Source organism: Oryzias melastigma, linkage group LG3, assembly GCF_002922805.2.
Source record: "Oryzias melastigma strain HK-1 linkage group LG3, ASM292280v2, whole genome shotgun sequence".
Classification (NCBI taxonomy): Eukaryota; Metazoa; Chordata; class Actinopteri; order Beloniformes; family Adrianichthyidae; genus Oryzias; species Oryzias melastigma.
In genome coordinates this window covers 17,061,735-17,081,090 of record NC_050514.1, presented here as the reverse complement: position 1 = coordinate 17,081,090, position 19,356 = coordinate 17,061,735, and the positions used below count along the sequence as shown (strand labels likewise).

The 19,356-nt window shown below is 37.7% G+C and overlaps 1 protein-coding gene across 5 annotated transcripts in view; it reads left to right on the top strand.

The window, feature by feature from the left end:
* The first annotated feature begins 2,006 nt into the window (after positions 1-2,006).
* Positions 2,007-19,356, top strand: part of stk33 (serine/threonine kinase 33) — a 30,734-nt gene continuing 13,384 nt past the window's right edge. Inside the window, exons 1-14 of one of the 5 annotated variants that reach the window (XM_024296118.2) lie at positions 2,008-2,190; positions 8,333-8,456; positions 8,823-8,936; positions 9,025-9,129; positions 9,276-9,414; positions 10,098-10,180; positions 10,591-10,678; positions 10,999-11,074; positions 11,143-11,255; positions 11,327-11,412; positions 11,492-11,564; positions 12,320-12,492; positions 12,736-12,810; positions 13,054-14,671. In XM_024296118.2, the coding sequence (XP_024151886.1) occupies positions 8,370-8,456; positions 8,823-8,936; positions 9,025-9,129; positions 9,276-9,414; positions 10,098-10,180; positions 10,591-10,678; positions 10,999-11,074; positions 11,143-11,255; positions 11,327-11,412; positions 11,492-11,564; positions 12,320-12,492; positions 12,736-12,810; positions 13,054-13,263 (1,422 nt within the window). In that variant the 5' untranslated portion in view covers positions 2,008-2,190; positions 8,333-8,369 and the 3' untranslated portion in view covers positions 13,264-14,671. Of the gene's footprint in view, positions 2,191-8,332; positions 8,457-8,822; positions 8,937-9,024; positions 9,130-9,275; positions 9,415-10,097; positions 10,181-10,590; positions 10,679-10,998; positions 11,075-11,142; positions 11,256-11,326; positions 11,413-11,491; positions 11,565-12,319; positions 12,493-12,735; positions 12,811-13,053; positions 14,672-19,356 lie in introns of those variants that run through there. The other 4 variants (XM_024296121.2, XM_024296122.2, XM_024296119.2 and 1 more) reach the window with 4 other exon arrangements.

Genomic DNA, 19,356 nt, shown 5'->3' with positions numbered 1-19,356 from the left:
TATGTGCAAAGTTGTCATTGTATCATTCTATTACACTTTTATTTGAGGGAAGTTTATTGTATAAAATGTAGACATTTGTTAAGCATTTAACAATAAAAAAATATTACTACAGTTTTCCATAAATCTTATTGGCGACAACATGACAAGTACTTTTATATATTTTGAGTTAACATTTAAAAAATATTTGAATGATGATCAGAACTTAAAAATGGAAAAACATGAATTAATTTACTTAATCTGTTTAACTTTAACTTAAAAAAAATAAATTAACTATTGTACCAGAATTAACTTCAGTTTTTCACTAATTAATGTTTTTATATTTATTTTTTGTTGTTTTTGTCTTTTACACACATATATATATATAGATATATATATATAGATATTTATAGGTCTGTGATTTTGAATTATTTTGATGTTTGCATTTTCAATAAAATATATTACCTAAAAGCAACAACAGCATAACACATAGAAGTATGTAAAAAGTGACATGAACAACATGCAGCACTTCCTGCATGCCAGCATCAAAACGAAAGAGGCTTGCGAGAAAACAGTAAATAGTATTTTCATAGTTGTTATAGTCAAAATGAAGATGAGTTGAATTTACTGCCATGAACTAATGAGCCTTAAGAAAAACCTCCTTTTGTAATGATCAGTTCATCTCTTGATTACTTTTTAGCATACTGATAATGGGCAACAGAGATAAAAAGTAAAATATTATTTTCAACTACTGTGCAATTATGACCAAAAAACCTTTTTTTTTAAAGAAAAACTGTAAACAATATTCTAGTGTTTTGCTATCAGGAAGTCTACAAAAAGATTTAGCTTTAAATGTGGACCTTATCTATCTGTGACAAAACAGAGAAAACCCTTAATTTGTTTGAGAATACATTTAAACAATTGTTCTATTTTGCCCATTGTGACTCCTATTATAGTCTATCCATGGCAAACTGGTGGAAATTCAACCCTTTAAAGTCAAAATGGGGAAGGACATATACACTGTCGGGAGCTTCAGTTTACTTGAGGATCACATGAAGATTTCCAGCTTCTCAAATCTCTCTTGTCCCATGACTCGACTTGTAGCTTAGGACACGAAGGCGCAGAATCCATGGCCATAATGACGTCATTTAGGCCAAACATTTTAGGTAAAAGGAGTATATTTCCTTTAATAAGTGAATTATTGATTACTTAACACAATGCTCTGCCTTGTTCCAGCAAAAACATGTTTACAGAGGGTAAAAAACTATTCAACATGTTGTAGAAAATGTTGGATATTTGAAGCATTATTTAACTACAGTGTTTTTAAATCTCTCAAGGCAAACAAAGACATTATATGACATTATGAATTGTAAGTATCAAAGTGTTAACATGATAATTAATAAACAGCTTCATTTCTATATCTGCTGAGCTACAAATGCTAAGAACAAAATAACTTCCTAAAGCTGACTAAAAGCTAAGTACGAATGGCACATCTGAAAGTAATTGGTGTAGCCAACTATTTTTTTAAAGGTTAAAGCTTAATTTTTAACTGAGATGAAAGGTCGGGTTCTTTAGATTCCTCCGATTAAAAATTAACAAAAGGTGTTTTTTTCCCCAGGTGTGATCACCACTAATAGTTTTAAGAAGAAACGTTTGCAAAGGTTTAGGAATAACATTTAATAAGAATAAAGAAACTCATCTGTCTTTGATCTAATTCCATCCTTGACAATATAAACTAAAGTTAAACTCAATAGAGTTAGAGATTTTTCAAGTGAAGCTGTTGAACTTGAAGATGTTGTGTAGTTTTTGTTAAAAAAAAGTAGTGTATAGCATGGGGAACCAGTGACTGTATATTAATAGAAATACTAAAAAAATATGCTTTTTTTTAATTTAATTAATTGGCTTATTCTTCCCACAACACCATCTGAGTCAACTCCCATAGATTCTGTCCACCAGATGGAGACAGACACCTGGGGAAATGACTTGATCCAAAAGTAACAACATATAGCGTTGCTATGTTGGATGCAGGAAGCTGAAAACCCAACGAGTACTGTGGTGTGGTCAAATACTCCAAGGATCCCGGGTCAGCCCTCATTTTCAACTGAGAACCTGCATTCATTCACAGGAAGTTTGTCCCACTTCGCTTTCCGTACGCACTGCTCTAAAGTCTTTTTTGCTTGATCAAGAGTCAATGAAAATCGTCTTTTTTGAGAGGTAAGAAACTTTTATTAAGTTTTAATTTTTTTAGAAGTTTCGTGGTAGACCAAAATACACTTTGCCCTTTTCACTTATTTTTTTTAACTGGATTCTTTTACAAAGCAAACATTTATGAAATAGTAGGTTCGTTACCATGACAACCACTGGAAACGCTGAATTTTAGTATTAACTTTAAAGCGTTTTTATGTTGTCAAACTTCACAAAAAATATAGAGACAACTTATTGGTATTAGCAGTGACATGTCTAGAGAATTTGCTGTGATTAAACACGTTAACTGACACATTCTTACTAGCTGAGGTTGTTTTTAGAGTTAGCTTATTAGCAAAATGTGAAGGCTCGTGCTCTCAGAGAACAACAACAGTAAAGTGCAAAATAGCAGCATGTTTTTCTTTAACCTTAACATGAAACAGGCTGATTTAAGACTAGGGTCTCCAACGTGAGCCTGTTTTATCTCTCTATGTGGCTCTTTGGTTTTGAAGGAAAATGCTAACTTTGAATAAAAAACAAGTTTGTAGATTAAATTATTTTGTTTTAGTTAATTACATTTCGTCCTTTATGTTCATATTTTTAACAGATGACTAAAAAATTGTGGTAAAATATTGAAATTATTTTTAGAATAGATTTGTTTTTTTATTTTTTTAACTTTTGTATTATGTTCAAAATATTTGTATTTATTTATTTTATCAATATTAACCCATAAGAACCCATAATGACATCAGTGTAACAGAAAAGTATCTGAAATGTTTTCTTTGGTCAACCTGGTTTGCAGTATTTTCCACATAATTCTATTTTTAAGGGAATAAATAGGTCTGGGTTTTTATGGGTTAACATATTTTTAATTGCTAGTGAAATGAGAAAAAAAGATGAAGGCTCACTAAAGTCATATTGACAGAAAATGACATGCTTGACTACATTTTTAGTTCAGCAGGAGGAACTTGTCACAGGGTGTACTTTATTTTGAAAGGATCTTGCATTTGCTGCTCAAAAGTAAAAGAAGTTCAAATGTTTAAATATAAAAACATATAAAACTGTTATAATTAACTTATTGTCATGTTTAAAGGCTATATTTAGTAAAATAATTAAAATAAAAAAACAGAAATAAAGTATATTTTCTAAACACTGAGGTGGGACTTTTGGGTTTTGTTCAGTAAAAAACTGTTGCAAACCTCGGATTTAAGGGAAAAATGCCGGTTTATTTAAAGTGCAGACACATAAACATTTTAGTTTGTATTGAGAATAAAAGTTTCAAATATTAGAATCATCTGTATCCTAAGTTGACATCGGCGTGGGCCTTTTCAGTGTGTGACTTCGGTTTCTTTCTGGGTACCACTGAGAACATTTGATTTGCTCTTGTTTCTGCACTGGCCTACATTTCTTCTTCTTCTTTTTTTTTAGATGTCTCTTCTCCTCGCTTCTCAAGGCTGAGCCCAGCAAGGGCAGAGATTAGCCTTAACCAGGATTAAACCAATGAGAAAATTTGAATTTTTTGGCCCTTATCTCCTAGCAACATGTGGAGTGCCCTAAGCAAATGGCAGAATTTGATCTTTTGCTTCCTCATGGCAAAACATTTTTTTTCTTACCAATAGACACTTATCAAACATGACCACTAGAAAAAAAACCTAGAGAAAAAAATTGGTGTTGCATTTAAATGGTTTGTTTAGAGGGAAACAACATGCATTGCTTGTTTGCAGCACTTGGGATAACACTTAACCCTTTGGCATCTGCTTTCTTTTTAAGCTTGAACTTGTTGTGGTGGTTGACATTTTTTTTTTCCTGTGGAAAAATAAAGTAGCATGCAGCAGATTAGGATTCCAACACAGAAGGAAGGTAATAGCTAAAAATAAAATCTTAGAATTATCATTACGACTAGCATCTTTCTATTTCACCTGGGAGGCAGTGCTGGGAAATGATTTACAACTTAATACCATTCTGCATCTGTATAACACGAGTTATAAATTTATGCCATTGCGTTTTTATTTCTGAAAATGACTCTTTAAGTTTCAATCCCCTTATGTCAGTCACGAAGACCATCAGCTGTCAGGTGAAATATACAGATCTTTACTGAGTCTGTTGTCAGCGTTAATGACTTCATCTAGGTGTGTTATTTTTACGGATTGTTTTCGCTCTCGCTTTTATACCGCAAGCTTCTCATAATCACGCTGCATACAATTAGGATTCACTTCGTAGCGTCTTGAGGTAAATGGGATATTTGCATTCTAAACATGCAATTTCTTGCCTCATCAGGTAATGTAATTCCATGCTTCATTAGTACTTTGAAGTTTATCATTTGTCATCAAAGCCAAGCTGTCAATAAATGATGAAGTTTCACATGAGTTAAATATATTATTGGGAGCTCAAGTAATACAGATAACAGTGTGCATTTTAATTGCAGTCAGATTTTGCTTTTGTTTGATTTTCAGGATATATTTCAGCAGCTGCCTGTTAGAGCTGGAGGCAACGTTATGGATTCTGAGCATAATTTAGTCTAAAGCTTATGCAATTAAAGAAAGAAAACTTCCAAGGGCCCTGAGCAATAATTGAAATGTGAATTATTTTGATGTTGTGGCCAAGTCTGAAATATGTTCACTTTATAGTTTACCCCTGTTTAGTCGTTTTAAACTTCAGATGTTGCACTGGTCCTACTGTGTGGTATCTTTTATTTAAAGCACAATCAAGTTTGCCCCGGAGAGCAAAACATAACATTTCAGCAGATGGCGAAAAAACAAAAAAACAAAAAAACAAACAAAAAAAAAAATTAAAAAGCTGCATATTAGGAAACAGCATATTGTGTATTTTGCATGTTTTAACCATATTGTCTTATTTCTACAACAATAAATGCATGTGAGAAATATATGTTGCACCACCTGTTTTAAATTTAACATTTGGTAGCTCAGATATGCAGAGAAATGTGTTGTTTTAAACAGAAAGTGACTGAAGAGTGATGTTTGACCTTATGCATATTTGAATCCAAATAAATTAAACGAATATTAAATATTTCTACTAGTAACAAATGCACAAGAAGGGTTGGAAAATGTTTTTCCTTTTTTGTCATGGATTACTGCCGCTCAAAAGTTTTGAAGCCACTTCCTAATGACCATATGACCTAATGACCTAATGACAAATAGTCTTATTTAATATGAATATTGTCAACAGTTCATTCTGTAACCTGTTTGCAGGACATTTTTAAAACCTGTTAATGAGTTTTATCAGAAAATTAGTGGTTTGATTTGTGACCTCAAAAGCAGTCGTGTGATTGCATCCTAGGACAAAGACTAAACCTCTAAGGTACATTTTTGAATGTTGCTTGTAAATAGGGATGCCACAAACGATTATTTTAATAGTTGACTAATCATCGATCATTTTTTCTACATGTCTTGCAGATCGACAATCTCTTTTGAGAGCAGATATTTCCTTTCAGAAGAGAATTTGGGGTAGAGGTTGTGCAGGGATGCGCAGAAAATATTTAGCTAATAAGTTTGCTCTCTGTTTGCGCTAATATTAGCTTAGCTTAGCTCCCTCTTCAACATTATAGTCAGTCACAATGTGCTTCCTCTTCAGGTATTCATGCATCGCTGCATTGCTGCCATGGAACACAAGTTCTACCTTGCAGATGTTGCACTGCACACTTGCCTTTTTTTAAATGTTTCCCACGTTCAAGCTCAGTTGGCGTGTTATTATGGTACCTGAGTTTTCCTATAACTTCCTGTAACATCACTTTTGACCCGGATTAGCACTACTGCGCATGTGTGTCAAAGACAATGGCAGACGTGGCATTAGAAAGCACCCACAGTAGTTTTGAGATAAAAAGACTAATAAATCAGTCGTTGACTATTCTAATAGTATACATAGTTGTGACTAATCGTGGCAGACTATTTGTAAAAGCTAAAAGAGTTTATGTTGTATTTTTCATGTTATCATATGCAGGTTTAGACATTTCCCCAAAAAGCAATGAGGCCAAACCTACATGGATGCCCAGTCGTTCAGAAAGTCAAGATTAGTGTTGCTCGCTGATATGCTGCAGACTTTATATCTATCAAACTGAAGGTTTGGGAGGAGTTGTGGGTGGTGTGAAGTGAGGAGCTACACCTCCTGTGCAAAAAAATCAGATGTTTGGCCTGAACTCAGCTTCAGGGGGAGTTTAAGCGCTCCTATTGCCGTCTTATCGACACACCGAGGCTGGCAGACAGAGTAAATACTCGTTACCCGCTTAAGCTAACAAACAGGTTTGAGGCTCAAAACAGGCACAAAGGATCAGTCATCTGTCTTGCTTTCAAAACGTACATTTACTTTGCCACTTCCTTTTGTTTAAGCTCTGACGCTCCTGGGCTTTATGTTCTCTGGATGTTTATTAATAATGTAGTAAAAAGCTAACATTCCGCCTGACAGAAATGATGGAGAAGTGAAGCAACTGTGGAGTTGACCCGTGATGAACTCTTCGCTCTAATTACTTTCTGCTGAAACTGGAGACTGTGTTAAAAAGGTGGACGTCTTCCCTTGTACTGCCATTGTGTTCTTCTAGAAGAACAAAAAAAGATCATGATTTGCTGTTATTTGTGTTATATATGAAGATTTTTCTTTATTCGACCTAGTTCTTTTGTTTATTCTTTGGACAATTCTCTATGCGGAAATGAAGTTGAAACAAATAAAAAAATAAAGTCTTTACACATAATTTAGCTGCACACTTTTTTGATTTAATTAGGTCAAGATAAAAGAACACAAGCCCCGTAGACGGGGTCCTGCTGGGATTTCATTCAAAGTATTTTTAGTTATTCACAGGTGTCTGAAAATAAAATGAAAACGTAATGGAAAGTTTGGAAAGTGTTCTGGAGGAAAAAGTCTAATATGTTTCTAGCAACTTGACAATGGAGAAAAACTGTGTTTTATAGTAATATATTTATATTTACTCTATATACAATTCTAGTGTATTTTATTGAGCAGTTTTGAATCTGATTTTAGTTCATGTGAGCTTGTAATATTATTTAAATTAATTTTAAGACAGAAGGACAAAAATATCAAATTAAAGAGATAAAAAAAATGACACAATTATTGTCCCTTTTCTTTAAGTCTGAACTTTTCACCCTAACCCGACCCGAGTATCACATTTCCTGTGCGTCAGAGATCGTAGGGTAAAGACCAAGCCTTTGTCTGAGTGCAGACATCTGAAGCGGTGGAGTCGCTCCTCCAGCCTCCTCTGTGATACACCCATCACATGCTTCTGTCTTCCCCAAATGAGCTCTGATTGAGATGATTGGAATTTCCAGAGGCTGTCACAATCGTTTTGATTGAAAAGCGGACAGAAGATAATGGAGAAGACAGGCCTGTTATGAGAGACCTGTCAGGGCTAAAATAATGCATCAGAGTGAAGAGGTTAAAGACACCGCTTCCTTGTTAATAATTAATTGCTGTGCGTGTGGTGGATTCACTTCATCGCTCCCAGTCATCATTTGATAATTGCTTTACATTTAATTTGGCTACAGAGACTGTTTTTCAAGCTGGCTAAATTGTGCTTAAAATGAATGAGGGCTCAGTCACCGTTTGGTTAGAAGTGTGTGACAGAATAAAAGTTAGAATGGGAGAAATAAAACGGCAGCCATCAATCCCTATTGAAGTGTAATCCAACATGGCTAGACTCATAATAAATTAATTAAAGGTCACTTTGACTCAAATAATATGTCTAAAAAATAAAGTAAAATAAAAACTTCTGAATATTCATGTTACTGTAAAAATATTTGAATTGAGTTTTTGTTGTTTACAGAATATTATTGTAAATAAAGCAAATTAATTGAAATATTCTTATTTTCTTTTAACTTGAGAAGACTTGTGAAGTTTTACATGTTGATAACAGCCTCTTTTATAGATACTAAGTAAGTAATTACTCTTTCTTTATTGTGATATTTTCTCTATTAATAATTATCATACAAATTTATTTTCTGTCATACAAATCTATAGGTGAAAACATAATGATATTAGGAATTTATATAAACTTTTCAGTACAACTAAATTTTAACTACCTCATTTAAAAAAAACAAATTTTTTTGTTTTATTGAAATAATAGCTCTAAAAGCAAAAAAAAAGCACACTATACATGCGCTCCCATTGCTTTTAGAACGCTGGATGTTTGCTGTGCATGTATGTGCAGGTGACACGGGGAAATTCCAGGGGTAAGGACGCTCGTCATGCTTCAGGGGTTTGGACGGAGCAGCCCCACCGAGCTGGACAGGCGCGTGCCAATCACACGCCTCAAAGATAATGAAGACATCAGGGTATGCAAAGTTTCTGTCTGCACAGCTGAGGATTTTTGAAGCCCTCACACACAGCAGATCAGGTTCTGCGCGTCTGTCCTCTTGTGTTCAGGCTTACATGCTCACATTAAACAGTCATGTTCATTAGACACCAGACTAAAAAAGAAACAACTTAATCATTTATTACCTGATGAAAAACGTGATCTTCTGGTCTGGACACCAAAACAGTTGTTGGATTTTTCAGTTAAGTTAGATTTTTTAAAGAGTGGATCGGAGTGATTTTTTCTTCTTTTTAAGATTGGATGCTGATAAATAACTGCTGAATCATGAAAATATTTCAGGTTGATTAATGCTTTCTTTCTTTTTTTCTTTTTAAATTCCCACAAGGACATTTATGAAATCGGAAGACAGTTGGGTCACGGTACCTTCGGAGCTGTTTATGAAACCACCCAGATTAAGACCCAGTCAAAATGGGCTATTAAAATGGTCTGCAGACCCACGGTGAGCACATTTCTGATCTGAAGCCTGCATGTTTGATGAAATGAAATAATGAAAAATAAAAGCTGGGTTTAACTTTCTGTCACAACAGCCAGGCAGTCCAAAGGTGGAGATGTTGGATAACGAAATAGACATCCTCAGACAAGTGAATCATCCACATATCATACGACTTGAGGCCATCTACAGCACAGCCAAGGTAAGAATTATAAATACCAGTAATTAGTGAACTTACGGGAGTGTTTGTTTATCATGTAGCAAAATCAAGATCTCCTCCTGTTCAGATCCTTGGGATATATACTAATGAGCGCGTCGACTAACAATGTTTTTCCTATTGTTTTTTAGATGATGTATTTGGTCACCGAGCTGTGTGAAGGAGGTGACCTGAAGCATCTGCTGCAGCAGAAAATGTACTTCACGGAGGATGAGACCAGAAAAATAATACACTGTTTGGCTGACGCTGTCACTTACCTTCATATGAGAAGTAATTTTGTTTTAAAGCTATTTAACCTCTAGATGTAATCAGCATTTCTCCCACTAAATCCACTCAGTCTGTTTTATGACAACATTCTTAAATACTTCTGATCCCACAATTCTTTGCTGTATTTCTGCTTAGCTTGGCTTAGGTAACATTAAATTGAATGGTTGGGGTGTTTGTGTAAACACTAACAGAAATGGTCACTTGGTCTTTCAGCTTCTCTGTTAGTCTGATTCTTTTATCTAAGTAAAAACAACTCTAAGAGAAGTGTGGGACAGTCAGAATATTCAGAACACAGAGGAGGCAGAATCCTTTCATCCACCAATCACCTCTTTTGGTTTCTAAATAACCTTTACTTGTACTTAAGGGATGAATTGTTGACTTTACTTTTGTCTTTTTTATGAGTTGGGAGCAAGTTAGCTTTCAAACTTTGAGAGAATATTTGCATTTCATATTTCATTGCTACACAAATTGGTCTGAAAAGAACCTTTGAAGATATTTTATATTTTCTTGGCTTGTCTTTTTTAAGAGCATGTGAAACAGAGAAAGTTAACTTTTACTAAAACGTTTTTCTTTTTCTAAATACAAAATTGTTATCAGTGTTAGTAATAATAATACTAATAATAATAACCACATTTAATCTCAATTTTGTAAATTTTGAGATCAAATGCTTTTGTCTATCTTTACAGACATTGTGCACCGAGACTTGAAACTTGAGAACATTCTTCTGAAAAATCCTATCAATGAGGATAACGGCGAGATGGATGTCAAGGTAGATTGAGAGCAATCTCTAACTACTTCTGTGTTCGTGACGTGCAATTCTATCAATCTCACTGTTTTCTAGGGGATTTACATTTTTTTATTTGAATTTTCTATTTATATCATTACTTTTTTATTCCTTAAGTTGATTTCTAAACTGAAAAAAGCTAAAACCTAACAATAATTCTACTGTTGCTCAGATTGTTCCATTCTTACAGTGTAATTGTATCAAAGGTGTCTTTACAGCACCTTAGAGGACTTTTATTTCAGTTTTTTCCCCATTTCTGCTGTTAGACAGCTTTTTGCTAATAAATAATCCAGTGTATCCTAAAAGTATCTAGGCTTTCATGTTAGCATGAAGATTCAGCAGACTGTGAACTCCAGAACAGAAGATCTGTCAATTTGATTTACATTTGAACGTAGGTGGCAGACTTTGGATTATCGATAAAGAAGAAAAGTATGGGGATTGAGAGGATGATGAGCGAAACATGTGGGACCCTCATCTACATGGGTACGTCACTGTCTTCCATATTACACTGTTACCTCAGTGACCCCTTAGATATCTAATCAAGCCTTGTATTTAGTTACCAATCACTCTTCTTTCTAAGGAAACCCATTTAGGACATTTTTACCCTAGAAATACGCAGTTAGTGTGTGGCAAGACAGTCTCAATCTGTTTTATTTTTAGACAATAAATATGTGGAGGAAATAGCTACTTGGAGTAAACTAAAAGTATAATAACATCCATCTTTGGTATTAACTCTATGAGACTTTGCTTTGCTTCATATGTGGACCTATCATAAGCTTTCAATGTTCATGTGTCATTTCCAGCACCTGAGGTGTTAAAGGGAAATGATTATAGTCAGTTGTGTGATGCATGGAGCATAGGAGTCATCATGTTTATGCTGTAAGTACATAAATGATCACAATTACAGGCGTCAGGAACAAACATGTCTGAAGTATGTGTTGCTACAGGCTGTGCGGAGAACCTCCATTTGTCTCCAAAACCAGAGAGAACCTTCTCAAGAAGATCGAGAGCAGAGACCTCATATTTTCCCAACCCATTTGGGATAGCATAAGCGATGCAGGTGATTCTGGAGTCTCATTTTACCACTGTAGTTAATGGGGTAATCTGATTGTGACCGTCTTGTCTGGACAGCAAAGTACATCCTGACTAACCTCCTGAAGGCGGAGCCTGTCTTCCGCATGTCACCTTCTGATCTGCTGGGCAGCTCCTGGTTTCGAGTAAGGCACCGTTTCCTTCACCTGGATTTACAAACTTAAAGAGAAGTCATTGGCTTTTACATTATGTTGTGCCTCACAGGGTGATACTACAGTTCCTTCTGGTCCAAACAACATTGTGGAGATGATGGGGGCCTGCTTGGAAGAGGAAGAGGGTGAGAAAAAGTCAACTCAAGACTCAAGAAGTCAAGTCGAGTTTAGAGAGTGACTTGGCAACAAAATGGATTAAAATGATAAACATCAATTTGATCTGATTTTAAATATGGTTTGTCATTATTGACGGTTCTCAATATATGTTTGAAGAAAGAAACTTTTAAACTACATGAAGAAGATATTTTTAGTTGCTGTATTACAGATCAGTCTTTTTGTCAGAAAAAATGCTCTCAAGTTTGTTGGCTCATCAAAGCCACTGTATGACTTTCAGATGGTTATCTCAGTATAATAAATGCATATGGTTATCTTTGGAGTCAGGTTTTAAACAAGCATAAATAAAAAAATAAATCTCTAAAAAAAATCCTTTAAATTGAATGTAAAGATATGTGAAAGGAAGACAACAGAGCCTGTCAGAAAGATAGAAAACATGTATTTGAAAAGATGAGGGCTTTTCAACACTGTATTGATCCGAGACTCACTACACATTTCACACTGAATAACTGGTGGAGGTGCAAGATGAAGCTTTTATCACTAAGTCTCATCCTTAACCTTGAAAATCAGGTTATCTTTTATTTGCTTTGCTGTTCCCAGTAATTGAACTTTGACCCTGACATTGACATACTGTTGCATAAACATTAATTTACTGTAATGTAAGAATATAAAGTAGCAGAGGAGAAGGAGACAATAAGGAGAGGAGGAAAAAAAAAAAGCCCACAAGGCCCAGATGCTTAATGTAAGTGTTTATGATGGTCCACAGCAGGAAAACAGACAGCTGAGGTCTCTCCCCTCACCTCTCCTGAGGTCACCCTGGAGCCATCCTTGGCCTCTTTAGCCCTTTCAGATGAGACACACGGCAACCATGGTAGCCATGCTAAGACCTGCGCCCAAAGAGACGTCAGCCCGTGCATACCTACCACATCCACTGCACAGGTGCTACTATTTATTTGTTTATATCTTCAAGAGTGTAGCATGAACGCTCGAAATGCACTAAAAGTGAAAGTAATGACAGATGCTTTTGAATTTCTGTTCACATTTTTGCAATAAAATATTAGCATTTTATATTCCGATTAATAGGAATAGATTAGAGAAAGCAAGCATAGGTTACTCCTTTAATTCTTTATTGAGTCTAACTAAAGTTTACATTTGTAATGTTTTTCTTTTCATGGAATAAAGCCTAAAAGGAATGTTGGCAGACCAGCGCAGGACCAGAACATCAATGACACAGTCAGGATGGGAAACCAGACAAAGGTTCAGTTTTATGACTTTTAATCTTTTTATTAGGTTTTTATTTCAACAACACCTTTAATTTTCACATTTAAATTACAGTGAATATTATTTACGAGCATGGATTTTTTTATTTTGAGTCACCACTAGATGGTGCCAGACTTTCCTTTTGCAGAGGATGTAAATGTAGGGGAAGCCATGCAGCTGCTTTACATGAATCACAGTTAATTCAGTTGCACAAGATGAATGTGAATCTTATCTCTGCAGTTTCACCTGCGAAAAGCATCATCCACACAGCTGGGTGCAAAACCACGCAAGCATCCGGTCAAGAAGGTGTTTCGCTCTGCACAGAAACTGACCCCTGACTCAGAGGCGAGTCCCGGAAGGGTCCCGTTTTCCAGTAAAACACAACTAACCTGCGAAAACCCAAAGATCGTTTGCACAAAGAGTCCCATTCAGAGTAAAATCCAAAAATAAGACGAGGGAAATTTGTGATGGACAGACAATAAGCTGCAATGATGAATGTTTGTTTTGAGTTTCATTTTAGGCGTGAAATGTGAAAATAGAGACTGTGAATGTTTCAGCTGTTTTGGGTAATGAACAGAGCCTCAGTACTGTCTATTAAAGGGACCTTGAGTGTTCGTGTCAAAAATAGTCCAAAGTCCCTGCACCTGAGGCTTCATCGTTGGCTGCTCTGGCCCGTGCCAAATTTAAAGACTCCACTCTGAGGTGTTTGCCAACAGGGGGAAATTGGAGGCGGGGACTGCTAATCCCTTGCTTTATTTTACACCGCAAACTTTTTACGAACTGAAAGCACTTTAAATACAGATTTTGTCTTTTTACAGAGATTTGATGATACTATAAGAATCTAGTTTAATTGATTTGATGAATCATTAATGACCCAATTCCAATTGTAGCTTTAAAGCTAAAAATAAAAGTTCAAAAATGTCATATATCTTTAATTCAATTAAAAAAGGTAAACTTTTTAAAACTTTTCTGTAGTGATTTTTGAGACAAAAGCATATTACGGATAAGTTACAACTAAGAACACAAAGGTCCTTTTAGGACATGTGCTTAAAGAACCAAAGTGAGCAGCAGGGATTTCTTTCTGTTCTGCTTTGACCTCTCAATTCCAAGTCGTTGTATATGCAGTGACTGCACCCACTCTGTGTCAAAACAGAAAAACTGTCACAAAGGCTGGTTACGCTCCATCTGAATGCAGAGGATTGGGACTGAGGACAGCCACGGGTCTAATCTCGTTTGGAGGCCATTGAAAGCAGCAGGAGCTACTTTGAGGGCACTGCCATTCAAGCACAGGTTTTTCCTCTGCAGAGAGAATAATCCCCAGCACAGATACAACATTAAAGTATCCAAGCATAACACACCCAGGGCGAGTTTCAAATCCACCCATTTGCATCTTCAAGTGAATGAGTGCCAACAATGGGTCTCTGTGTTCATGCACAGGCTTTGTGTTTTAGTACATATGTGAGAAAGTAGCCGGGGTTTTTTGTGTGTTTTTGCAAAACAGACAGTTCAAGAGAGTACAACAATGACATGTGAATTAGCTTTCATTAAACCGGTTGCCAAAGAAGAGAAGAACGTCACTGCTGCTTCGCCCCTAGTTTCCTCAGACGGCTGCAGACAGCAGATGGAGCTGTGGTTGGATCCTGAATTGTTCTCAAATGAATTAATTTGCAAGGAGTGGGCTGTACCTAAAGCTACCTAATTTTGAGTATGAGGATTTGTAATTAGAATGGAGTGCTTGAGCAACTGCCCATTAACACTGTGATTTCACTGTAATGTGTCTCTAATTATTACGTTGTATGCCTATACTTTGACGCTCCATTCAGTTTAAATAAAGGTTTTAGACATGCTTCCTTTCGGGCGCAGTCTTGCAAATCTTTTTTTCAAAACAATTGGAAAAGCATATTGGCGGAACGTGGGATGTGTGGTCTATATAAAGTTTTAAGCCTTTTGTTTTGGTCATTTTAATTGAACAAAACTGGATTTCGTTTTATATTTATAGCTATTTAGAATTAGATTTTTATAGTATTTTCTGGGTTTCAGAAAATAAGTAGTTATAAAAAGGGTAATTTATTTACTGTAAGACTCAGAAGTACCCCCCCCATACTATTACTTCCTGTGGCAGAACAGTGTAGAAAAGAGGCCGCGGAGGAGGCGTGTGTGTCTCCGATGAAACGCTGTATGGTGGTTAGGTTAGGGGCGTGGATTTGGGACAGAGCATGGAAGCAAAGGAAATTACAAAATTCGCCGGGATGGAACAGCTGATGGCACTGCCCCCCTCAACCCTCACACACACCCAAAAAAAAAGGAGGGCCTCCCCCTTTTTAACCCTCCCCCCCTTTCTCCTCCAGCAGTGCTCCTGACAGATGGAGGCAAGGGTGGCTGGGTTGATGGGCTGCGGGGATTAAAAACTCTGCGGCCCCATTTTGGAGCCCACGGAGTGTCACTTCTGCACAAGGTGGGGTGCGGAGAGGCACTTGTGGCGAGAATGGCGGGACGTATGGAGTGGGCGCGGGCGGGTTAATGTCAAAAAGGCTGGGATGCTTTCTCCTTCTCGGCGCGCCCCCCTTCTACTTCCTCCACCATGACTCACCAAGCTGCTTAAAGTGAAGGAGTGGGGTGGAGGTGCATCTCAATAACCCTAATAGAGATCTGCTTAATTAATTAGCTCATCTACAGAGAGGCACGATACCTGCAGCTGACCCCCCCTCCACAACACACACCCTCACCCAGCACAACATCCACACACTGCCGCTGTGACATTGTGGTAATGAGCTAACACAGCTACAATGTCATGGAAACGTTGCTGAGGCGTTATCTGTGGGAGCTCGCAGCACATGCTGATGTTCCTGATCCCCTTCAGTGTTGGGTGTGGAGATCCATGTGCGCTCTCCAACACACCCCGCCCTCCAGCACGTGCACACACCACCTCCAACTAACAGATACATATGGTCAAAAGGCAGGAGGAAACCCCTTCGTTTCCACTGAAGACGAGGGAGGGGCTGGGAACATTTGAAACAGATGGCAATTTTGAAGCATGCCTCATCAATCTTTATTGACACTACCCCTTTTTTCAAGCAATCTTTTTTTTTTGGTTGGGGTGGAGGGGTATTTGCAATTATAATATATATTGTGAGCTAATTTGAAAATCAAATTAATTACTGAACACACTGGAGTAAATACCTCTTTCATAAGTCCTTGTTAAAAGTGAAAAGTTCTCCACTATGCTTGGATGCCGTGTTAATTTACAGTGATATCTAATCCCAGGTTGCTTCACATAAAAGGCATTACTGTACGTGCTTTAATGGGGAGGGTGTTGTTTTCCAAGCAATTTTCTGCAAGAGTACATTTTTAATTTATTCATATGTAATTTATTGGTCTCTGCATACCCCGCTCAGTAAAACTAATCAACGCCATGTATGGCCTTCTTGAAGCCACATCTCTCTTTGGCAGGCGCACTGGCAGCCTCTGCATGAGGATAAGCTCCCCTCTCTTGTGCACCGAGCTGGTGAAATGCCCCACATTCTCTAAACTGGGAGGATGCCACCACCAAGGAGACTCTTCGATTCCCACAAACAACCCTTTTTAATCAGAAGTTAAAAAAGGGGGTCAAAAATGAAAAATGTGCCCAGCCTTGAATGATCCAAAAAACCACAGCAATTTCTGTGGATAATGTCAATGCTGTCAAAAAGCAGCCCACTGGGGACAATGCCACCCCCCCTCCCCACCCTCTCCTGCCCCACACCTCCATTTCCACTACTCCTTGCCCTCAAACTCATCTGCCCTTGAATTGGTTTTATGGAGCTTTGGCAGTCATTCAGCACCGTATGACCGGAGTTCTTATCACCTGACCCCACAGTGCAGCCCAAATATCCATCGACACACTGACATACCTTAAGGAAGAACCCGCAGAAATCATTTCTATTAATTACTGCTCAACTTTGACGGAGCAGATGTGGGGTGGGGTGGGGCATAAGAGCTCGGACAACTTGAGCCCTCCTCTGGAGCGACGTGCGCCATGCGTAATGAGCGGCGGAAAGGTCATTTGACACATTTCTGCCAAAATGAATCCATTTATTTCAAGCTGTTAATTTTGGACTCACACCATTGATGCACAGCTTGGCAGTGCACTGAGAGGGTGCTTTACTCCCAACAGTGAGTGGTGACCACAGGTTTGCTGGAATGCCACAAGACCAGAGAGAGATAGTGAAATGGAGTGTGGGAGATTCAATCATGTCCTCTATCAGGAAAATTGCCCCCATCACTTGGCGCTTAATTCAGGACTGGAACAGGACCGGTGCATTCTTTTCAGCTCACTAAAAATGCTGCTTGCCATCAGATGAATCATTTAAATTAGGTTTCTGTAAGAATGGGCGACTTAAGGGGTCACCCTGCAGGGTCACAGTCAAGTACATAATTGGAATTGGTCCCATGATGCCTACACACCACGGGAGATGTGGTCACACACCAAAACAAGCCGAGGAAGGGAACATTGGTCAGCAATAACCAAAATACTTACAATAGGAAAGCTATAAAACTTTATTTTTTGACAGTTTTTAAAGACCCAGTGGTCTTTTAATTATGATTAAAAAAGAAAAATCTGTTGTTTTCAAGGATATTTTTCTGCAGAGTGGCAGGAGTTCATTAACCCTTAAAGACCTAGACCCATTTCTCCTTAAAAATAAAAATAATTACTGTATATGGAAAAAAATCACAAACCAAGTTGACTACAGAAAACGTGTCAGATATTTTTCTGTTACACTGATGTCACAACGGGTTCTTATGGGTTAAAAATCTGAACTGAGGGCGGGACTGTAAGAAGTAAGCCTGCACTCCATCCATCCATCAATCTTCTTCCGCTCATCTGGGACCGGGTCGCGGGGGCAGCAGTCTAAGCAAAGATGCCCAGACTTCCCTCTCCCCGGCCACTTCCTCTAGCTCCTCTGGGGGGACCCCGAGGCGTTCCCAGGCCAGCCGAGAGACATAGTCTCTACAGCGTGTCCTGGGTCTTCCCCGGGGCCTCCGCCCAAGCCTGCACTCATTTACCATTATCCTGTTTATTACAAACTCTCCCAATAGTTTACAGCCCCCACAACCCCAAGCTAACATTAGTGGTGCAACAAATATGGCGAGCAAAATCAGAGCCATCAAGTCGTACAGTTTTGAGCTCAGACAAGGAAAACAAAGGCTAAATCAGAATTACATTTATCCATTTATACATGTATCCCTCTAAATGGAGAGTTTGGACCATGGACACTACATAGAGAGAACTGGACTGATTATCCCCTCCCCCCTCGCATTTCAAATATGCTGGTCCCAGTAAGCCAAAATCCCATAAACTTCTATAGAGAAATAAACAACTATTAATCAGTCATCATACAATTTCTTAATCGCATGTTATTCAATTTATAAACCTCAAATACCTCAACAAGAGCATTTGGTGCCCACTAGACCCACCTCAAACATTCAAAGAGTTTGATTGACAGAGTCTCGGACCAATCACTGCTTGCAAATGTCGCCTGGTCCGACAGTGGCAAAATCGGCCGATATCCATGGAAAAAATGGTGACTGAACTGATTTAATTTTGCCGGAACCCGAGGTAACAGGCTTGCTTTCTATCTTTATTCATGGCAATGGTTCAGATGTTACTCCCACTCGATGATGTCATCAATTGTCGCCGGTCAGCTGCCAGCACTCGGAAGTACATAATAAAATCAGTTTTATAACTTTTAAAAGGTCATGTAAAAACAACAAGTCATTACTTAAATCTTAATCTTAATGTAAACTGTGCTTCAGAGCACACCCATGTGAAGAAAAGCAATTCTCCTCCTCAGTACAGTGTGCCGCGGCTCGCCCTACCAGTGGAGAGATGCTAAACTCTAGGTCCCTTTGCTCTACCCTTAAAAACACTAGTTTGGACACCCTTTTCCCTTAAAATACCCCTTCAATTTGAGGGGTAGGGAGAAGTCGGAGGGGTAGGAGTGAAGCAAGAAGCATGTGGCCTGCCGATTGTAGCACCTACATCACTGCTACAAGCTTTTTCCAACAGCATTTTTTGTCTACTCCATCATGATTAGAATAAAGAAATACTCAGAAATGCAATTTTAACTTCAGTTTCTTTAATAAATATTGTAGGATTTTTGTATTTTTTTGCTCCGAACCTTAAGGTGGTTCATAATGTTCAGTTTTATGGTATGAATCAGTTACTAAAGTTTCAGAGAAGTTTAAGTGAGAAGGATGCTGCGCTGAGCTGCCACCAGAGGCCTCAGTCTGGTAAAGCACTGTTCCACTTTGTTTTTATCCGTTCGCTCTTTTGCTGCTCGTGTGTTTTTATAATTCTCTACAGGGAAACAATTTACTGTAAGCAAAACCAGAAATACCAGGTTGATCAAAGGAAGCATATTTAATATGTTTATGTTAAAAAGCAGAGTTCTAACTAGCGTTCTGAGGGTTATTTTTGTTCTAAACAAAGAAACCATAACAACTGAAGCGGTCCTCCAATCCCGCCTGAAGTCAGTCACGACTTCAGATTCTCTTTGTGAAGTT